The sequence below is a fragment of the Pygocentrus nattereri genome, chromosome 6, assembly GCF_015220715.1.
Source record: "Pygocentrus nattereri isolate fPygNat1 chromosome 6, fPygNat1.pri, whole genome shotgun sequence".
Taxonomy (NCBI): domain Eukaryota; kingdom Metazoa; phylum Chordata; class Actinopteri; order Characiformes; family Serrasalmidae; genus Pygocentrus; species Pygocentrus nattereri.
In genome coordinates this window covers 48,773,715-48,796,798 of record NC_051216.1, presented here as the reverse complement: position 1 = coordinate 48,796,798, position 23,084 = coordinate 48,773,715, and the positions used below count along the sequence as shown (strand labels likewise).

Below are 23,084 nucleotides of genomic sequence, written 5' to 3'. Positions count from 1 at the left end.
GAGATGTTTTTCTCTTCTAACTCTGCGTTTTAAACATCTCAGACGCTGCCGACTCGAACTCCACCCCCCCTCTGATCACCTTCCTGTGTTAATGTTGATGATGAAATATTACAGTGATGGTGGTGAATAATGAGGAGGCGGAGCTGAACGGGCGTCTGTTTATTAGGAGGAAGAACGTTAGCGCACTCGGCTAAAGCGTTTGGGAAATGGAGACTGAAACTGGGGAGTGGCGACACTGATAAACAGCAGGGGGCGTTCTCACAGTATTTACTACTTACAGTTTATCACTCTTTAGTTCTGTTTGTCTTTTTTACGTCAGGAACAGCAGCTTAACTCACGTTTTAACATTGTTCTGATGACAAGTTTACATTTCAGCTGTGTGTGTTTATGATCGGTTGCTAGGAAACAGACGTGACAGCTGATTGTTGACTTTGAGTAGGTTAAGAGTGCTTTACATCTAAAATTACACGGTTCCTTCTCGGAGTGAGTTACTGCACTATGTAAATCCAGAGCAGACAGAATCCTGAATCCTGGGCGACTACGGCCCATCTTCACCATGGGGGAGTCGTTTTACCTGCCTGAAAACACACAGACTCCGATGTTTCGGCCTTCGGAACTTATTAGAACTTTGCCTGGTAAACAAAACAACTTCACCAGCAGGAAAGTGAATGACGATGACCGAAGCTCTGTGTGGAACGTTGAAGCTCGTATGAAACTTTATAAAACTGTACTCGGCGAAGCTGTACTTCAGAGACGACACTGATGTTTTATAAACGTGGTTTTGTTTGTTGTTTGAGCCCATTTTGCTCATTTTATTTAACTGGGTAAATCTTTTGAAGTTAAGTGTCAGTGGTGATGAGCAGGTAGTCGTGTGATGGAGGTGATGACGGAGTATTTCAGGCGCAGGAACCCTCGCTGACTGGCCGTCTGTTAGCAGTCAGTGTTATTGCTCAGAGTGTAAATGCTGTATTACTAGAATGTTGGAGTTCAGAACAGCTGACTGGCTTTGTGTAAGGACTGAGTCTTCTTACAGACCGTTCCCCAAAGCGTAGGAAACGGGGAACCTAGACGTGGACTTTAATTTACAGATCGGTGGTCAAAAGATGGAAACAGCGCTACGTTAGTTCTGCAGATCAGCAGGAAAGAGAAAAAAGATGTTCTGTTGGGAAATCAGCAGCACGTGCTACTGAATGAACAAATACTGTACATAATAAACGTGTTTACCTCATGTTGGTGAGAAAGTTTCATATTTGGACACTGTTTTGATGAGATATCATTTTTCATTTTCCAACTTCTCAGAAATGTTTTCCTTCCTGAAGCGCCTCTAACGTTCTTCACTAAACTAAATCATAAAAACATCCGCCAGCTGCCCCTGTGCTCCAGCTGCCCCCGTGCTCCAGCTTCTCCCTGATGGAAACTGTTTACCTTCAGTGTTTTGTGCTTCTGATCATTTTAATAGACGTCAGCGTCACTAATTAATGACGTTCTATTAAAAGACTGGTTTACCAAGAGAGACGCTGGAGGACTTTCACCTGAAATGAGTTCATGAAGCCAGTCTGGTTATAAAAATGATAACAGGACATCAGAGCCAGAATTCCTCTTTTAGTACTTTTACTTTATACTTAAGTACATTTGAAGGGAAATACTTTAGTACTTTTACTCAAGTGGAGGTCTAAAGGGAGGAACTTCTACTTTTACTGGAGGAATATTTTACCTTGGGGGTCTCGACTTTAACTCAGTACAGGGTTTGTGAACTTCGTCCACCGCTGGTAAACACACTGATTTGATGCGCGTTTCCAAAGCTCTCGTGCTGCTCGTCTTCTGCAAAAGTCTTTGAATTTTCTTGGAAAATTGCAGGTCACCTGACGAGTATGTGTGTTTGGGCCAAAGGATAAATCATACATGAGCTCCCTGAAACTTCCATAACAGAATCAGACTGGCCCAGAGAGCTGCCCAGGGCAGGAAACCAATCAATCAACCTTTATTTTGACTCTCATTAATGGCGCAAATTACATAGAGACTCAAAGTTGAAATGAAATTTATTAACTAAACAAATGAAAAATCAGCAAAACAGAGGATTTATAAAAAATAAAAACAGCTCAAATAGGAAACATGGAATATCAATACAATGTATAATGAACACATTTAGGTAAAATAACCTACATATTAGACAATAAACAATAAATAACTAAATATATAAATAATATAAAACTGCAATAAAACAGTGAGATAAAATAAATAAGTGGCCAGAGAAGAAACGAATACCTCTGGATGGTGCACAGCATGGAGGCCTTGTGGGCCGTAAACCGTGTCTGATAAGGCATTTGCCCCGTGTCAGGGGTCACTAATGGACCTCTATAACCACTGAACTACTGAGAGTTTTTACCAACATAACTCTTCTAGCCTTTCCAGTTCCAGATTAGCAACCTAGGAAACTCGGACCAATCGGCTGTGCATTACGATGAGCACTGACTCCTTCTGGTGCCTCAGACTAGCGTGACCACTGAAACGGTGCTCCTGCTTCACGGACGGGTTTTAGACGTACTGAAAAGCCGAAAAGGGCTGATCACTTTCGCAGCTCTGGGTCTCGTTTTTCATCGTCATCGCTGCCAAAGCTGCAGGTCATGAAGCCAGTGCAGTGAAATCCAACCTGAATGCAGCTCTGCACTTCCACAGTCGGTTTACAGCAAAACAGCAGGCCAGAACAACGGGGCTCCCGTCGGCTTCATTCACCAGCTGCTCGTTTGAATTGTCCTGTACCGCCTTAAACGCTGCAGCAGTTACATCCTGGCACCTCGGGTGAAATAGGGCCCATATGATTTACGTCCCTGATCAGCTCTCAGGACCGGCCAGGCTAGAGAACCGTGGCACACTTGGGCTGAAAATGGGTCGATGTTGACACACGGCCGATCTATCCTTCCTGCGATGCCCATCATAATCGATCTGTGTATCAAAGGCCTCAGCAACAAACCTGCCGTGCGATTACAGTCAGCTCTCGTCTTCCGGTCTGCGCAGCTGAGGAGCATCTCATCTCCTGCTGTTGCGCCTGCTGAGGTTAGAGGTCAAACACAGGCATGTCCAGCTTGTGCTCCGAGGGAGAAATGGGACAATAACAGTAACATCATGCTCGTCATCTAAGGTTATACTTTTAGAAAACAGCGACTCAGTTTCATGCACCGTGACCTTGTGTTCCTCATGACGTGGCTCAGCCACGCAGAACCGGTTCTCTGAATCGTCTGATGAGCCTTGAGGATCAAGCTGCTGAGGTGACAGGACACCTGTGGACAACTGGACATGCTAAATTGCCCCTAGGTGTGAGCGTGACTGTCTGTCTGCCCTGCGATGGACTGGCGACCTGTCCAGGGTGTGTCCTGCCTTTCGCCCAGTGACAGCTGGGATAGGCTCCAGCTGAAGGACCCAGAAGGAGAAGCAGGGGAACATTCCCTTGCAAAGAAAGGTCAGCAGAGGGTCAGCGGTGCGGGAGCGGGACAGGGCTAAATGAACTGGCACCGTGTATCCGTTGTGTATTATTGTTACAGTTCTGGTTTAGATGATTAGAACCTGAGTGGTACCGATGGGTGAGGAGGAGCCTGAACGTGGTGGTGGTGCATGTTGGGGTTGAGATCTCAGGCGAACGGCGGCCTGAAGAGCTGCAAATCAGATCATCCGAGAACAGGGAGGCTCGGTCTCCAGCTCTGAGAGGGGGATCAGCTCCGTTTCTGCCCTTCCGCTCTGTGCAGACGGGGCAGTTTATTGTAGTTCTCCTTTTCTTCTCGGGGCACTTTCTCTTCATAGCCTCTTTTCTTTTTGAGGAACGCCGAGTACCGTATCGGTCACCCGTCTACAAAGATGTGACGTTGACTCCTCTACAGGTGCACCTGGGTGGAGCCGATTAGCCTGTGGGTTTCTGGGAACCGGAGCTCGACAGGCTAATAGTGCTTGGCTGCTGTCGCCCTCTGCTGGCGGCCCAGGCTGCACCCTTACAAAAGGGTTTTTAACACTGTAAACTGTTTACATTAGATATAAAGTTTAAACCATGTTACTGATTAATTATAAATTATTGATAAATCAGCGATCGCACACTTTCGCTTTCAGTTTTGGGCATTACTGTAAAATGCCTGCTGCTCTTTTACACACAATGTAATGTCGTGATGAATGGACCAAAAGAAATGAGCTGAAAGGTTCGATTGACTTCCATTAAAAGTAAAGTAGGTTTTTTCCTCCTCCTGTAAAGTTACCGTTTTGGAGATACGAGTTTTTTCTGCCAGCAGTGTTTTAGTTGTGTAAAGTGTGATAATCTGCCTTCGTGTGAGAAATGCGCTGATATATACACGGATTACACCCAAACCACAGGCCTGAGAGGAAGGTCATAAACAAGCCTGCAGTCAAAAAGACTAATCACACCAACATCACGGGCTGATGTCCACACAGTCGCTTCTCAGGTCGTCTGAACGCACATGAATAACACACAAACATTCAAAGCTGTAAATGTCAATATTTATTCAGCATATCTGATAAATATGCTGTAGTATAAATAAATAAATACATAAATATTCAATAATAAATACAGAAAAAGGAAAGCTGCCTGGGAAAAAGCTCAGATTCCTACACAGTGTTTTGGGATTTTTCTGCCCAACAAGCAACTTTATAATCAGAAAACCTTTAGCAAAAGTGCTGCTTGTAACGACTTGAACTGCAAAAACCTTCAACGTAAAATTATCCAAACTCAAATCCTTAAATATAACCTGAGACGCGGCCGTGGCCACCTGGCTGCGTTTGGTCCGAGTTAACGCTTCACAGCGGACACTGACGCTGGAGGGACTGAACGCTGAGGAACTCTTTAACTGGCTATTTAAAGCAGTGGTTCTCAGAGCAGCCGAGCCCCTTCTGTAGGTCCTGTTTCAGTGCAGTAAATTAAAAGAACGGAACCTGTTAAAAGTCTTGCTAGTACAGAAGGAACAAAACTGCGTTTGGCCAGTCTCTACACTTTTACAATAACCTTTCATTAAAACTTACTACACTTTCCACTCAGCTACTTCAACTGAAGCACTTAAGATGAGCTTCTGAAAGTTGCCATCATGCTCAAATGAACCAAACACCCCACCATCCCATCAGACCACATCCACAGCTATATATTGGTCCATATATTGGTCCAGGACAGCTGGTGTGTTGAAATGATACAGAATAAAAAATCAGCAAAAATCGGAGGTGCTTGGTTTTCTTTGGACAGTGACGTACAGCACATTGTTAGTTCTGCAGTGGAAACCTCAGTCATAATCTAATGACCTTGTGTGACCTCTGAGCCTCTTGGTAAGCTTGGTGTGATTTCAGTCTTTCCTGAGGGACATGTAGACGATCTCCGTGTGGAAGTGAGCACTTGCATTCAAGAGGCAGCACAGGTGCTGTAATGGATCCATGTCTCCGTTGTGATTTCCTGTTTGGTTTTAATAAACAAATAAATCAAATTAATCAATTAACTGATAAACTGATAATTAACTGTTTATCGACAAAGACAACTGTTCACCCAACACCATCGGCAAAGGGATTCAGACTGAATCTCCGATATGCAGCACTTCCTATTCAATCAGGCAGGTCTATCAGTTAAACTGAGGAACGTTTTTAAATCGTATGGAAGCAAAACCAAATATTCACAAGTAATACGACAAACAGTCATTTCATCCACGAGAGAAAGTGCGGCACAGAGAAACGGCTCCCAGGTCTTCAGCTGAACAGCTCTTGTAATAATTAAACAAATGAGCAAATAAATAAAGACATAACTGAGATTAGATTATACAGAAATCATATTACAACAGCAAACGGCTTCCTTACAACTGGATATTTAGCCATATAACCTGAGAGCTACACTATATTTCCAAAAGTATTCGGTCGTCTGGCTTCTCACGCATATGAACTTGAGTGACGTCCCATTCTTAATCCATAGGGTTTAATATGATGTCGGCCCACCCTTTGCAGCTATAACAGCTTCAGCTCTTCTGGGAACGCTTTTCACAAGGGTTTCCAGTTGTGCAGTGTGTCCCAATTCAGGGGCTGGATCCTGCGAGGGCTGAACCGAAATGAGACGGGCTGCTCTGCGGTGGATTTCCTGTTTGTGTCACAGCACCGCTGTTCCCGCCGTCACCGCTGTGCCACGAAACGCAGCTGTCAAGCTCTTTTAAAGTTCGTTTAAGATGGAGCCAGAAACTTTGATCTCAGTTGTTTATTTTTTCATTTATTAGAGCTGGAGATGCTTCACCACCGGTTACTGATTTAAACCCAATACTTACAGTTATACATATTTAAAAGTGTCTCTTCAGCCGCCGTTCGCTTCTCTGTTGATGCCAACATGTTCTCGAATCCTCACCGGCACGCAATGAACCCCGGGATATGTTTGCGGCCGAAGGATCCATCTGCTGGACCCCTGGTTGCCACGGATCAGATGGACACATTTCTCAGTCGCGTATGAAGGAGACTTTGAAATGGGACAGTCTAGTCGCACCTCTGTGACACAATCAGCCTTCAAATGCAGCCTCTGAAGGACGCAGCCCCTGAATTGAGGCACATCGATGGTCTCTCACCTGCCATAACGAGCTCATAGAGCTCCATGGTGACTTCAGAAAACATGTTCTCCACACTCTGGATGAAGGACCACTTCTCTGAGGCCACAGAGAACACCTGACACACCTGCTGGGTCATCTTCACTGCCCACTTCATGCAGTAGCCGTCCTTCTCGCTCACCTGTACCACAATTATTAGCATTCTTATATCTCACTAGTTTTAAACATGTAAATTTATTTTAAGGACTCTTCTGTAGAAGAGAGATCCCAGCTGATAAACAGCTTGAACTCATCAGCAAACATCACTCACAACATTGTTTTATACACATTCATTTGCCTCAACCTACCTAAAGAAAAGACTTTGTTTGTTTCTATGTAAATGGTGAAATGCAGTCAACTGGGAAATAACTGTGTTCAGCTTAAATGACTGTGATCAGATCAACTGTATTAGTAATAAACATGACAGGCCTATCAATACTGCAATGATTCAATGAAGCCATGACATCACCTCAATAAATAACTGTAATAAGCAGGGCGATGGCTGACACTGAACCATTCTTGACAGACTCCATATATTAAATACTGTTACGAAAAACATCAGAATACATAGCAAAGTGGTACCATCTATAGCGAAATCTTCCAACTATGTACGTATAAACAGCTTAAAGTGGTAGAAAACAGGCAACGTTGGAAACAATGGTACATGAAACACTCTTATTGCTTCAGAGAACTTTCATGGGTTTACGCTGAAGCGGTTGCCTGTGCTGGCTAACAATTTAGTGTTGTGAGAAATTTGAGAACCCCCATTTTGACAAATGGAAGGTCACAGTTATTATGTAGTACAAGAAAACTGAGGGAGGGTGAATCCTCACCGTCACGGAACCAAAAACATGGAGAAGCAAAATGAAACTGGGACAGAAAGCCTGACGGTCACTGTAGGTTCTGGTGAACGCTTGGAAAGGGAGGGGTGAGGGAGCTGGTCTGCAATCTGCAACCTCAGCACTACATGCCACATACATACTCCACCTTTAAACAGGTGTGTTTCTTACCAGAATGAGAAAGATGAGGAGCCGAGAGATCTCAGAGAGCCTGCCGTTGATGGCCTTGCTTGCTAGAATGTTGTAGCAGATATTCTTCCCACACAGTATGAGAAGACGCGCCATGTTCTCCGAATGCCATGGAAGTGGCGTAACTGGCAATTACACAGGCACTTAGAACAGCATCAGATCACTGAATGATCTTCAAACATATGACGAAGGCCTGATGAGAACAACCTTCTGTTCTAGAGATGTTTTTGTCTCTTACCCATCATCTCATCCATGATGGAGAGAACGTTGTCAGGTCTCCAGCCTTTGGTTTCTTCATGATCATGGAGGAGAATAATGGCCTTGGCCAAGTCCCAAAGGCCACCTTGCCCCACCACGTGATCACGAACACGCTGCCAGCCTATCTTACCTGGAGGAACAACCGCTCCGTCAGACCTTAGCAAGCATGCACATTATACTAACGCTGCATTTACACTGCTCCAGCGCATCAACATTCCACAACGTATCCCATCCGCGTCGATTGGGACGCAGCTGCGCGGTGCATGACGGGTCCGGCATATCGAGTCTGATGGATGCCTCGCGTGAAACGCTGAAAAGACCTGACTGCCTAAAGGGAAAGATATTACTGTGGCTCCATATCGTAAATGTGCTTTTTTATTTGAGAAATGCAGAGAAAGGTTTGAAATTCTTGCAATTTCAAATGCAGTAAACTTCCTATTTAAAACGTGTCAATTTTAACGAGCTGGTGATGCATAACAGACACTTTCAGAGCTGGCCTGTGGCTTAGAGAAAGGAGAAGAATTAAAGGCTCTTCTCGGAATATTTCATCCATCAGACTTGGAAGTGTTCGACTGCACTTTTCCACCTTATTGCAGTAAAATAAGTAATAGCAGCTTAATTAGACAGTAATGACCTGTTTTAACAGTGTGACCTGTAAATGAACCTGCTAAACCACATGAATGTCTCAAAACCTAAATTCTGGGGGTTCCTGAAAAGAACTTATGACTTCATGCTGTCACTGTTTATCTGCTTCCCCTACAATCAGCTTCTGTCTCTGGTGGTCTCAACTAACTAGAGCTGCAGCGCTGCTCTGCCTCAGGGTGGCGCTGTAGCAGACTGGCTCACCCAGTTGGTCCTTCATAGCCTAGAAACCGTAACTCTGCAGCAGATCTGAAAACCTGAAAACTCGCCCAGTTTCCCAAAAGACTGGAGCGAAGAGTGACTGCTCCTCATTCCTCACACTGAAGACTGAAGAGGAGACGAGGAACAGCTGATAGAACAGACATTTACTGACACTGAAGCATCAGCACCGCTATGGAGAGAGAGCCAGCAGACAGATGACACGGGGGGGTTTACACACTGCCTACTCACTAGTCACAATACATTCTTTGCTCATTCACCCGTATCAACACATATCACCTCTGAACTTACAGGCACTGACCAGAAAGATGCTTCAAGATAATACAATACTGGAAATGAGAAACACAAAACTATAAACAGGATTATTTTTTGAACAAAGAAAGGAATTTTGAGCCAAAACTGACAAAAAGTTACTCATGACTCTGAATGATTTGGGCTGCCTGGGTCATATCAAGAGCAAAACATGTTAAAAGTTGTTAATACCATCTGGGTGTAAAACCAGGAGAAAATGATGCATTTTCCACGCTTCTGGGAATGCCGAAGTAAATTATCAGCCAAAAACAACAAAAGCATGAGAAGATGAAAAATTACCATCAGACTGGAGTGGTCCGAAGAGGATGAAGAGCAGGCGAGCCTGGCTGACGATGGGCCAGGGCCTGAGGATGCACATCAGCCAGAAGAAAGAATCCCGTCTTCTTTGCCACTGATTTAAGAGCACACCTCTGCAGAAGAGACGGACCACCAGCTCCAACCTGTGACATGCACCTAACACAACAACAGAACAAAGGGTCAAAGTTTTCTATTACTGTCGTGTAATATGGATCAAACTAAGGAACCCCTGAAGCAGCAACCGATTCAACACTTGTGTCTTCACATCAAACGTACAGCCTGAAGTCATCAGAGTCAATACAGTTAGCACTGCCATGTTCAGACTCACAGCCCAAATCTGCTTCCTGTAATTTCCAGACTGTATCCAGAGTGATTTTTATCATCTGAACAGCAAAATCAGATCCAAACACATCTGGAGGTGCTTTAAAATGCAACTGTAATCAGATTTTTACAGAAGCGTCTCAGTCTGGACGCTCTGGACGCTCAGATCGGACTTCAAAGTGTCTTTTTCGTGACTCACAACACGACAAACAGCAACAATGTCGAATCCAGAGGGATGAAGGGCTGGGATTCAGGAGGAGCTCCAAAGACTCGTGATGATGAAGAGAGTTCTGTGAGTTTGGAGGGGAGATGATGCTCCTCCATCTCTCCTGGATCTGCATCTGAAATCCGCATCATCAGCGTAGCTACGTAGTTACTGACGCCTACGTCGTTACCACGGCAACTCATGCAGAAAGACTGGTGATGTCTGAGCACACTAATCAGATCTGACCACTCACAGACAACACAGCGGACAGTGGACTCAGAAGATCTGATTTGAGGAAGAAATCCGATGCGCCTGCAGTCTGAACAGCCTTTTTGTCTACTAGTCAGGTGCAGCTGTCTTCTTCGCCCTGTTCGTAACAGATTTATTCGCTTTTCTGACGAGTTTAATGAACTGATTCTCATTTATGTCTTCATTCATCACTCAAGATACATTAATAAACAATTTCCTTTCCTGCTTCTGTCACAGCTGGTGTAATCCCCCTCTGTCAGACTGCAAATGAAGGTCATTGTTTGGTCACATTTGTAAATTGTGATTTATCAATGATCAAAACCATTTAGTGGATTTACTGCAACAGATCTTAGAGCTTCACTGAGAATGAATCTGAAAAAGATCCAAACGGGCTGAACAGTTTGGCTGTGTCCAACTTTCTTATTGTGCTTTGGTCCAAAAGTCTCAAACCCCCCCATATTTTTATGATAAATTTAATGTTCTGATCTACACACACAAACACACACGCACTCACACACTCACTACACACTCACACACTCTGAGATGGAATGAAAACGTTCCACCTGATTCAGAAGAAGTCAAATTACAGTAATGAACAGGGAACCTGTGGACATGCGCTCTGTAATTCTGACTTGAATTAACATTAGAGTTAATAATTAAGCATTAATAAAAATACAGATATTGGCTGGACAGGCAGTGCCATAAAGTGGCCTTGGTGAACTTTTTTAAGCCTTTGGTCCTAAATGTCTCAGATTTTTCAGGATAAAGGACAAAATCACTACAAGCTACAGTCCTCCTCTGAAATGAGCCACAGTGCAGCGATGAAAGTGAGGATTCATGTCTTTAGAGATTTACAGAGTTCAAAAGAATAAGACAGATGTTTTCTGAAGCTCACTACAGACGTCAGTAACTGCTGTCCTTCACCCACCTGGCCTGCACGTGACTGCTGCCTCGATCGTCCGCTGAAGGTTTGTGTTCTCACATATAAAGTCAAAGACACGGTGACACTCCAGCTCATCCCACCCAGCTATCAGCGTCTACAGTGATCAGGACTGAACATTACTGCCATAAAGGTTCAGCAGATAGAACGAGGGAAGCTATAATGCAGAACGTTTACACTCAGTGACCACCGCACTAGGTACACCTCACTGGTCAGTTACGCACATCAGTCAACTAAAATTTCAGCACAACATAAACAAATAAATAATAAATACAGTAAAATGACAGAATCACAACTCACTACTGACCACATGCAAGGTATGAGGAGGGGAACACGGGGGGGAAATGACCCCTTAAGAACACTGGGCCTCATTCACCGACTATTCTTAAGAAGAAATTCCCTCTTAAAACCCACGTACGCAGTCTGTACGAAGATTCGGTCATGCTGTCATACACACACTCTGCGGCGGACCAGATCTGCCAAAACTACAAATAAATAAAACTAAAAACTAAATGACTCGGTTAATTAATCAATAAATAAAAATAAATACTAAATTAAAAGACTTTTAAATAAATAATTATATACTTCTCAATGTATTTATTTCTGCATCATTTATTTATTACTGCATATCTTAATTATTTTTTTTTATTCTGTATCTATATTTTTAATTGTTTGCTTTATTTATTGATTAATTAATTAATTAATTAATTTCTGTATTTTTTTGTTCATATGATAATGAGGGTGGCGTGTTTTTCACGTTCAGGCTTAGCAATCAGGTCCAGAAGGAGATGAGCTGATTAAACTGTTCTTTCACTCCATAAAGAGCTGCAACGTCACAGACGGACAAACCTGCCCAGAAATAACTCTCGGTGGCCTCCACAGGCGTCCAAATGTCTGGCTGATCTGAATTTTGCAGAAAAAGACGCTGAACCGCCTCCTCCAGAGTTCTGAGCACTACGGGGTCGACCTCTGAATCAACAGATCCGCTAAACGGTCGTTTATTTTTTATTTTAGTTACTTTTCATTTTGGCAGATCTGCTTCTCCGTAACACCCAAGAGCAAAAGGCGAGAACGGTTCTGCGCTTTAAGAGCACGTCATGAATCTGACTCTTTCTCAGGATCTTCATCAAGAACACACTTAGATACTGCAGAACGAAATGCACTGTCCATTTGCTATGAAGCTAAACAGACTACACTTACTGAAGTTTAGCTTATTCAGGGGAACGACGCAGAAACACACATACAGTTAGAGGAAATGGAGCAGAGCAGCAGGCAACGGCTAACGCAAGGGCTATCTGAGCCCACTAGCAGAGACAGAAGCCTGGGAATCGGTCATCAACTCACTGGCAAGTTTAACAGAACATATCATTTTTACAGCACTGAGAACAAAAATCCCTCCAGACAGAAGAATAAAAACATTCACCAATTCTGGCTTTTGCTCACTGCAGCATGCGGCACTGATGCCAGCCAGTAGATCAACAGCGAGCAAATGAAGGACTTAATGGTGAAAATCTAACGGAATTATTCCGGTGTGAAACGCTGTTGGACATGACTCGAACAGGCTGAGTGCAGAATCCTTAGCCTAAACACAAGTGACTGAAAATCCCCTCAAAACCAAAAGATTCACTCCCTCCACGAATTCTCCAAACTAAATAAAGGCACAGATTACTATTATCAAAAACGTCCCTCCGTCCACATTGAATTTCTGAACGTATATACATTTAGTGAGTCAGACCCTGGTACTGCATCCGAGTATGGATTAAGACCCCATCCCACCCTCCGGGCATCTCCCCCCACGCTTGGCTACCTAGTACAGTGGCCACTGAGATCGTCTCCTTGGCAATTCAGAGAAATTATTACTGACATCACAACTGCGAACAAGATAAGAACAAATTAATTCTACATCAGCGGGTTTATTCATGCGCAATACCACGGACTCACGGTCAGGAACACTCCGTAATACACAAAGCCTCGGCAGAACGGAAAGGCAGCGCACTGATCCATCGCTAAACAGGGAACCTGGAGGAACACAGGGAGTTATGACATAATATCCTGGACTAGAACGACAAGCCATAAAAGCTCGTTTGTAAATTTCCTCAGACCTGCCAACCTTGGGAAAATATTCCACATAACACAACAGTGTAGCTTAAATAAGTAAATAAATAAATGCATATGGTCATTTCCCCACTCACAACCACATATTCAACCCCCTCCCTTGTGACAACACCGAGAACGTCAAAAAGGTGGCGCTCTTTACTTTCTTCACGATGTCACAAGGTTGTCATGACTTCATTATTAAGTAACACTGCTATACACTCTTAAAAATCATGGTTCTTCAAGGGTTCTTTAGTGAAGAAAATGGTTTTATACACTCACAGGCCACTTTATTAGGTACACCTGTCCAGTACACCTGTCCAGTTGATTGTTAACACAAATAGCTGATCAGCCAATCACACGGCCGCAGCTCACTGCATTCAGGCCTGTAGAGGTGGTCAAGACGACCTGCTGAAGTGCAGGCCGAGCATCAGAACGGGGAAGAAAGGGGATTTAAGGGGCTTTGAACGTGGCGTGGTTGTTGGTGCCAGACGGGCTGGTCTGAGTATTTCAGAAACTGCTGATCTGCTGGGATTTTCACACACAACCATCTCTAGGGTTTACAGAGAACGGTCCGAAAAAGAGGAAATATCCAGTGAGCGGTCAGTTGTGTGGACGAAAATGCCTTGTTGATGTGAGAGGTCAGAGGAGAACGGGCAGACTGGTTCCAGATGATAGAAAGGCAACAGGAACTCAAATAACCAACCAGAATCTCTGAGGAACGTTTCCAACACCTTGTTGAAAGTCTGACATGAAGAATTAAGACAGTTCTGAAGGCAAAAGGGGGTCCAGCCTTTACTAGCAATGTACCTAATAAAGTGGCCAGTGAGTGTAAGTATTTATTAACACTTGAAGAGCCCCCTCTGCATGATTAAAGGGTTCTTCCTCAAACTGATGGAGAACATGCTGTAGATGGCCTCTTTGAAAAAGTTTCTATTCAGCACCCAAAAGAATTCTTTTACTGTTACAACGTCAATCTTGTTACAATAGAAAAAACTCATATGCTGTATAGAACCCTTTTCAAACACCTTCTATACACAACCATCGACCTGGGACCTGAAGAACCCTTTAATCGTATACTGATGAACCCTTGAACCTGTAAGGCACACCCACACCTCCCGGTAATGTTCTAGGTAACGCCGTATCTGTGGGACTGCTTTTTTCAGCCTGATATGATATAATTACGAATACATTACTGAGCAAAGTCGCGTTTAACGATCTGTCAGATGCACACCTGCTGCACAAAAAGCGTGAAGGTTAGCAGGTCTGGGTTCTGTGTAATTTGCTGAGGCAAAGCTGCCTTTCGTTATGTTGGTAGAGTGACACCATGCGGCCGAGCAAACCCCCCGAATTCTCCCTCCTTCATAAAATCTTTGACCACCACGTCACTCGCACTCTAAAGTCCTCCAAAAATTAAAGCTGAATACGTGAACACATGCCTGGCTACCTGTTTCGAAATGACTGACCATGAACTCAGTCTCACCTTAATTTAGTCAAGAACTGAAGTGTTTTTATTTGGACCTACCTGTGAAAACACGGAGTATGAAAACCTTAACCTGTCCTTGGTTGGTAGTAACAGAGTGCATCTCTTGAAGAGCAGCCCTGTGGGAAAGAGCATGAAAAACAACACAAACAGTGACGTTCGTCTGTCACTAAGACATCTACAGCCTCCCACACGGCTTTAAACAAGATCTCCAGGCATACCAAGGCGTCTGAAATGGTCCAGCGCAGAGCCCTCGGCTTCGGGTGACGTGCAGTCAAACCACTGCCAGATCCTTCGGTTCCTCCAGGCGGAAGTGGACATGTGCCTCATTATGCAGTCAGAGATGGTTTTTGATGCCATGCTAAAAACACTGGCATCGACAGCTGGAACACAAACACAGCTTCCCTGCTTATTTACCTGCGTAGTTTATGTACCTGGTCATAAGGACCATCGAATTATCTCACTCAAAACCTGTACACTTCCACTTTAATGTGAAGACTCCGCCCTCCTCTAAACCCTGTCGATCTGTGATTACATTAATCCTGCTGCGTCTGATCCACTCAGACCAGCGCAACACACACTAACACACCACCACCACGTCAGTGTTACTGCAGTGCTGAGAATGACCCACCACCCAAATAGTACCTGCTCTGTGAGGGTCCATGGGGGTCCTGACCACTGAAGAACAAGGTTCTTGCATTATTAAATAGCTCTGCAAACTACGTTCGTAGGCGGAGAACGTGCTGTAGATGGCTCTATGTAAAACCTTTTTGGAAAGATTTCTACACCCAAAAACGATTGTTCTACCGCTACAATGTCTATCTTGTAGCAACAAAAGAACCCTTAATATAGAACCCTTGTCAAACAAGTTCTACATAGAACCATCTCCAGCACCATCTCTGTCAATGTGAGGAATCTTTTCATGATGTAAAGAACCCTTTAATCGTTTTCTGAATATGAATCCATGTTCATTACTAAAGAACCCTTGAAGAACCTTTTAAGTGTGTACAGTGTTATGACTGTTGGCAAGCCATCAAAACTCCACTGACTTCCATGCACAACCTTATGGAACTGTTATGGATTCTAGGAGGTTCTGCCTGTGTGCTGAAAATGTTGTCACTATGTTGTCAGATAACGTTGCCAGAACATTCTGAAAAACTTTCCAGCATTGTGGATGCCAACATTGGGCTGTCACAGCGTAACCGGGTTCGCTGGATATGGGGACGTCACTATTAACCAAAAATAAATGACTGCATGTACAGCTAGAACATCCGATTCTGTCAGTAATACGTTGACATGCACTTGAGTAATCAGACAGTGGGGAAACTGGGTCTACAGGAACTGGGTCAGACAGTAATCAGATTTCTGCTTTACAACCAGCCGATAAACTCACAGAATCAGACGCGACGTAAAAGCACTTTACCTAAAAACATGAACACACATCGTCTAGAAGATGAAGGACATTTAAACCCTTTATCTAGTGTTTGGTCCACCGTCTGATCTCGCGCAGACTGAGAAATCCAATATAAATCAGAGTTCACAGCACTGAGAATCTGACTACTGAGCTAAAATCCAGCCTCTTGATCAGATTTCTGAATCACAGTTCTAGATCAGACTACGGCGTTTACATGACTACTCGAATAATCGGATAACCGCAGAAATCCGATTGTGATCGGATTATTGAGTTCATGTAAACAAATTGATTTTAGTAAAACCGACCGCTTCACTCACCTGACAGGTAGTCCAAAATGAAGTCAAACACCTCGGCTGGCAGTTTCTCAAAGAACCCCTGAGGAGAACTGCGCAGGGTTCCGGTCTTAGCGGTTCTGAGAGAATGTGGCCGCCTCTGAGATCGGAACCGGCGGTAGGAGCGAGTGGAGGTGAATCTGCTGGACTCTGAAGCCATTTCAGAAACCAGAACTACAAACAACAGAACTTTGCAGAACGCCCTTCTTTAAAGCCAGCGGACCAACCGGTCCGGTTACTGGACACAGCCCGGCTATCTTAGCCTAGCCTATTTTAGCCTAGCTTAGCTTATTTTAGCCTAGCTTAGCCTATTTTACCTTAGCCTATCTTAGTTTAGCCTAGCCTAGCTTAGCCTATCTTAGTTTAGCCTAGCCTAGCTCAGCTTAGTTTAGCCTATTTTAGCCTATCTTAGCCTATTTTACCTTAGCCTATCTTAGTTTAGCCTAGCCTAGCTCAGCTTAGTTTAGCCTATTTTAGCCTAGCTTAGCCTATTTTACCTGAGCCTATCTTAGTTTAGCCTAGCCTAGCTCAGCTTAGTTTAGCCTAGCTTATTTTAGCTTATCCTAGCAGGAGTGCTGGCCGCGGGTTTGACCGCCTGTCCAGCTGAGCAGCGTTAGTGTCCAGATGTGTCCGAGGGAAGAGTTAATCTTTAACCGTTCCGACCGCAGCGCCGCTCTCCGGGCTCTGTCTGCGCTGACAGGCCGAGCCGAGCTGAGCTGAGCTGAGCCGGGCGGACTCGCCTCAGCAGCCCCCGCGACTCGGACTGACCACTGAGGATTTAGTGAGGATTTAGTGAGTGTTGATTATTTAGTGAGGATTTAGTGAGTGTTGACTGTTTTAGGACCTATATTATTCACACTATATATGCTACCATTAGGCACCATTATCAGTAAACACAGTATAAATTTCCACTGCTATGCCGATGACACATAAAATTAAACTGGATGTCAAGTAACTTTCTGCTACTTAACTCAGATAAAACAGAGCTCCTGCTTCTTGGTCCAAAAGCAGCTAGAAACAAACTGTCTAACTCAACACTTAAACTTAACAATCTCTCAGTTGCATCGCACTCATCTGTTAAAAGTCTTGGTGTCGTGATGGACGCTGATCTGTCATTCGACGCACATATAACTAATATCACTAGAACAGCCGTCCTGCATCTCCACAATATCACTAAATTAAGAAATGCATGATCTCTACACGACGCAGAAAAGCTAGTTCATGCATTCAGTACTTCAAGGCTGGACACTGTAATGCCCTGCTGTCTGGACGTCCCAGCAAAAGCCTCAACAAGCTTCAGCTGGTGAGGAACACTGCAGCCAGAGTCCTCACAAGAACCAGAAAGTTCAACCAGGTCAGCCCAGTTTTATCAGCCCTGCACTGGTTACCAGTTAAATTTCACATTGATTATAAAATCCTAAATTAGGGCAGTCGTGGGCTGGAGGTTAGGGATCTGGCCCTGTGACTGGAAGGTTGCCGGTTCGATCCCCCCGACAGTCCATGACTGAGGTGTCCTTGAGCAAGACACCTAACCCCCAATTGCTCCCCGGGTGCTGTGGATAGGGCTGTCCACTGCTCCGGGCAAGTGTGCTCACTGCCCCCTAGTGTGTGTGTTCACTAGTGTGTTTGTGGTGTCTCACTTCACGGATGGGTTAAATACAGAGGTGGAATTTCCCCGGTTGTGGGATCAAAAAAGTATCACTTAACTTTAAGCTCCATCAGGGGGGGAGAGCTTCTCATACAAAGCCCCCCAGCTCTGGAATAATCTTCCTGTTAACGTTCGAGACTCAGACTCAGTCTTTAAGTCTAGGCTAAAAACTCACTTGTACAGTGGAGCCTTTGGTGATTAGTCTCCCTGTCAGGTCTGGACCTGCTGGAGTCTCTGCTGCTCTGTTTTACTGTAATCTGTGGTCAGTCACTCTTTACAGAACTGACTCTGTGTTCTTCTTTCCTTTCTCTGCCGAGTTGATCAGCTGCCCATCCTGTGCATCTGATGCTGCTGCCTCTTCTGCCTTGATCATGTGCCGCTGCTCACCAGCCTTCTGGACCAGCTTGACCACCACTGAGCTTCTTGCTGTACAATGCTGTGCAGTCCTCACCCTCAGATGCTGCTGCTGCATAATCATAAATTAATCAAGTTAATCGCTGCTTCTCTTTTCCCACTTTGTACTATAAAACTTCATACAAATAATGTTTGCTGTCCGGTGTCGACTGTAGGAGGACGGCTTCCCCTTCTGAGTCTTGGTTCCTCTCAAGGTTTCTTCCTCTTTAGGGAGTTTTTCCTTGCCACCGCCGCTGGCGACGCTCATGGGAGCTCGGACCCGGATTTTCTTTTCTCTTCTCTCTGTAATACTGATTGTTCTGTAAAGCTGCTTTGTGACAGCATCTGTTGTAAAAAGCGCTGTATAAATACATTTTGCTTACTTGCTTTATTCTACAGTAAATGGGTTTTGGGCAGCAGGGGGCGGGCTTTACTGCTGCTGAGTGCTGATTGGTTAGTATTACTAATTAGTTTATTTAAGTTTATCAAGGTGTTTACACCCATAAAAATAAAAGGAAAAAAATAGGCAACACCAAAAAAAAAGTAAAAAAATATATGTATAAAATTAATGGACATAATAATCAAATACAAAAACAAGCCCTGACCCAAAAACTGTAGTCTGAAGCTGAGCACTGATTGGTTGGTGAGCGGAGCAGCTCATTGGCTGTTCGCACTCACTGAGGTCATAAGGCGCCATTTAAAACTCCTACAACCCGAGTTTAAAAGCTCTTAAAAATATAACAGCAGTGTTTCTCAAACACTAGAGGGCGCTCCCGAGCCAGCACAAAATGAATAGGTTAAGATGGAGCATTTGAGCAAAATCATAGTTCATAAACTATGACTGTGAGGGTCCATGGGGGTCCTGACCACTGAAGAACAGGGTAACAGAGTATCAGAGAAACAGATGGACTACAGTCTGTAACTGTAGAACTACAGAGTGCAGCTATACAGTAAGTGGAGCTGATGAAGTGGACAGTGAGGGTAGAAACAAGGAGGTGGACTCAATGAAGTGGCCAGTTGGTGTGTAAATGAGATAATTCACAATCGCTAGTCACCATGAGTGGCTTCGCAAATGGTTGAAGTGTTACATGCAGTGGCTCGAACAACCGTAAACACAACCCTCAGACAGTTTCATCACTAATAACATGAAAATGTTGTTTATGTCAAAAACAGCATCTGAAGCTAGAAAACGGAAAATCAACAAAACACTTGCAAACAGAAAGGAGAAGCACTAATCGTGAAAAAGTCTGATTAATGCTTCTTAATTATGAGTACAGACGATGTCCCGGGTTTCGGTGCTACTGCTAAGTGAGGCAGGTTGTTTTAAACCCAGAAGCACATTAATCCCGTCTGTGGCCCCGTTAGTGCAGCATTGTTTGCTGTGCACTGATAGGCCTGTGTGTCCAGGCCTGGGCAGCGGGGCCTTTTGTTTCAGCAGTTGGCGTGTTGGCGTAGTTCATCCTTCTGGCTGTGACAGCTCAGGAAATGCCTGTGAGTGATGTACTAACGAAGCTCGGCGTCCGACAGTACAATAACCTGTTCATCTGCAAAGCCAGGCAGAAAGCGCTCTGCACTGCCGCAGCCGGAGAGGCGAGCGCTCTGTAGAGCGACCCCAGCTGTGTTTGGTCAGTGGGCGAATCTGGACTGCAGGTAAGACGCCGTGTTTCCTTCATTTGAACATATTTAGTTTGATCTTTAATTCTAATTCAAATCTCGTTTTAATTCAGACATTCTTTGTTGAGTCACCAAGGAAGCGTCCAGTTGGAGATGCATTACAGGAACCATTAGAGCTATTCCTAACCCACATTCTCCTACATGTCTCAAACACAAGCCTTTCTGTTTGCCCTCTGCTGTGCTCTCCTCTTCCCAGCTGGACACAATAGGATATTTGTGTTCTGTCCTTCACTGCGAGGCTTGTATCGAGCCTTTCACAGTGTGAGGCTTCAGCACATACGCCCAAAGCAAGCCTGCAGCCTGAACATATGGGAGAACAACTTGTGAGGGCTCTGTAACATCCTGCTTGTCTCGGATTAGATCTAAGTTTAACAAAGCTCAGTAAAAGAATCATCTCCAGGCATGACCTAATGCAGGTGTGTCAAACTGGGGACCTTCTGGGCCAAAGAGCTTCACAGATAAGCGTTAACATTCATCTAACGCTCTGAATCCGGTCAATAAAGGGCTAATTAGCTAAAGAGCTGAATCAGGTGTGTTTACAGAGGCTGGGAGCTGAAGTCTGCAGAGTTTTGGCCCACGATGACTGGAGTCTGACACACGCGACCTGTTGGAAAGTAAGAGTGAGCACAAAGGGTGATTACAACAAAAATATAACATCGCAATTCCAGAAGGTGTGAAATGTATCACAAAATTGGACGTAACGGCCCAGCAAAACAGGAGTTCTGCATTTGAGCCTTTAAAGGAGGATTTAAGAAGAAACACCCAAATCCAAAAACATCTGGGAGGGTTAGTCATTACTGTGATATTGGCCGTTGCAGCAGTGATTCCACCAAGGCTTGCAATGTGTTAGGAAATCCTCAAAGTGTTTCTGTGGCTGTTCAATTATCACATTCACCCAACATACAATTAATCATTTAATCAAAAATGTAATGCAATTTAATCTTTAACTACGCTTCGCCGATATCATCTATGGGCTCTGCTAACCTCTAACGAGTGCAGCCGTTTATCCAGCCACACTGCGTCAATCTGTTTTTCCTGTATGTTGTGATTATTGTGCCACTAGAAGCCGGAAGGAAACATCGCTGTGATGGTTTCCTTTCATGAAAGCCCAGCGCTCTGTGGTGGCCACCAAATGCTTAATTAAATTACAAGGTATATCACAAAGAAATATGCAGCAATATAATGTCAATATGACCTCTGGGATAGGCTCCAGCACCCCCCGCGACCCAGAAAGAGAAGTGGCTTAGAAGAGCATGTGTGTGTGTGTGTGTGTGTGTGTGTGTGTGTGTGTGTGTGTGTGTGTGTGTGTGTATAATGCCAGCATGGTAATTTGTTTTTATTTTGCAGCCCTAATTTGTGCTGTAAGAAAACGAACTGATTGACAAAACATCTGTTATCATTTATTCATGTTTCCATAGCAGGTTCACCTCTTCGAGTCCTTCTGTGTGAGTTTAACCCCTAAAATCTCAGGCTTATTACATACTAAAGCTAATTATTCAGTACTACAGGGACTTCAATGCAAACTGGCTGAGCTGTTCTCAGACGCCAATCCCATTTCTAACCTCAACCACTGGGGTAGGGGTACAAATAAGAAATGGGACTGGCCTCAGTTTAGAGAAGTGTGTAATAAAGCTCTGGTCCTGTAAAGAGTTAATTATTCTCTTCTTCCTGCCTCTCAGGGTTTGTGCTGCTAAAACTGTTGAAACTCAGGAGAGGACGCAAGCAGGTGAAGCTTGTCGCATCAGTCAGGCTGACATGCAGGCAGTGACGGACATGCCTGACTGACAAGGAACTCAGAAGGGGATTCCGTAGCTGAGCACAATTTATTTTAAGTGGTACTTTTCTCAGTTAGGGTCTAACATCCTGTCCATGGCCGCAGTCAGCATGGCCACTCAGTTCTTAGGATACTTCTTGGGTCTTTTGGGGTTGGTGGGGACGCTGGTGGCCACAGCGCTGCCTCATTGGCGCCATACGGCCTACTTCACCTCCAACCTCATCACGGCCACGTCCTACATGAAGGGCCTGTGGATGGAGTGTGTGAGCCACACCACCGGCATCTACCAGTGTGAGGTCCATCGGTCAATGCTCTCTCTGCCCCAGGATCTGCAGGTGGCCCGGGCCCTCATGGTGCTTTCCACCACCATCTCCACCATTGCCACCGTCATCTCTGCCACCGGGATGAAGTGCACCCGTTGCCTCCATGCGTCCCGTGCTAAGGGTGCTCTTGCCGTATTGGGAGGGCTGTGTTTCGTCTCTGCTGGCCTTTTCTGCCTCATTGCTGTGGCCTGGACCACCAACGATATAATAACCGATGCCTACGACCCGTTCTCCGCCAGTGGGATGAAGTATGAGGTGGGCCTGTGTTTGTACATCGGATTCGCCTCCGCTATATTCAGCATTTTTGGTGGCGGGGTGCTCTGCGCAGCCTGTTGTGATACGACAAATGGTTCCCCCCAGAAGGCGCCAGCCCCCAGCACCCCGCAGCCCCCGCCCCAAGCCTATCAGGCACATGAAGCCCACATCATCAACAGCCATTCATCATCTCAAGCTGCTCCATCTAGCAGTGGCTACACGGTCAGCGACTACTAGGAGAGCGTCAGTGCAGGTGGACGGACTGTGAAGGACGAGCTGAGGCACTGTCGCCCGCTTCTCGCTCTGACACGTCTGGAGTGTCTGGTCCTAATTCTGAGTCTCAGTGTTAAAGGCTTAACTCTGATTGTGAAATCAGGCCACTGCTTATGTGCCAATGACAGCATCTCACTGCCCACACCTGCTCACAATATTAAACCTGACAGAAACCACGCGTCCTGCCTGTGGTCAGTTCTTTTGTGTACATATGCAAAGTAGATATATTTACATGTTTTAAATATGCATGCATATCATTTATATACTTATATGATATGATATATATATATATATATATATATATATATATATATATATATATATACTTTACACGTTTAAAAAGACTTTAATCTGTAT

At 44.6% G+C, this 23,084-nt stretch overlaps 2 protein-coding genes across 3 annotated transcripts; one reads left to right on the top strand and one right to left on the bottom strand.

Annotated features, from left to right (window-relative positions):
* Positions 1–4,594: 4,594 nt before the first annotated feature.
* Positions 4,595–16,547, bottom strand: LOC108440495 (F-box only protein 47-like). Its single transcript, XM_017719379.2, has 10 exons — positions 16,373–16,547; positions 14,863–15,024; positions 14,684–14,760; positions 13,006–13,083; positions 11,053–11,161; positions 9,332–9,505; positions 7,860–8,009; positions 7,604–7,746; positions 6,576–6,735; positions 4,595–5,434 (listed from the first exon to the last, which is right to left on the bottom strand). The coding sequence occupies exons 1-10, from the start codon at positions 16,545–16,547 to the stop codon at positions 5,328–5,330; spliced, it is 1,335 nt and encodes a 444-aa protein (XP_017574868.2). The 3' UTR covers positions 4,595–5,327.
* Positions 16,548–19,879: 3,332 nt separating this feature from the next.
* On the top strand, positions 19,880–22,898 carry LOC108440497 (claudin-14). Of its 2 annotated transcripts, none has more exons than XM_017719381.2 (2): positions 19,880–20,078; positions 21,782–22,898. In XM_017719381.2, the coding sequence occupies exon 2, from the start codon at positions 21,972–21,974 to the stop codon at positions 22,689–22,691; it is 720 nt and encodes a 239-aa protein (XP_017574870.1). In that variant the 5' UTR covers positions 19,880–20,078; positions 21,782–21,971; the 3' UTR covers positions 22,692–22,898. The 2 variants fall into 2 exon arrangements, with proteins under 2 accessions (XP_017574870.1, XP_037395553.1); XM_037539656.1 differs by lacking the exon at positions 19,880–20,078 and adding an exon at positions 20,501–20,716.
* Positions 22,899–23,084: the final 186 nt, after the last annotated feature.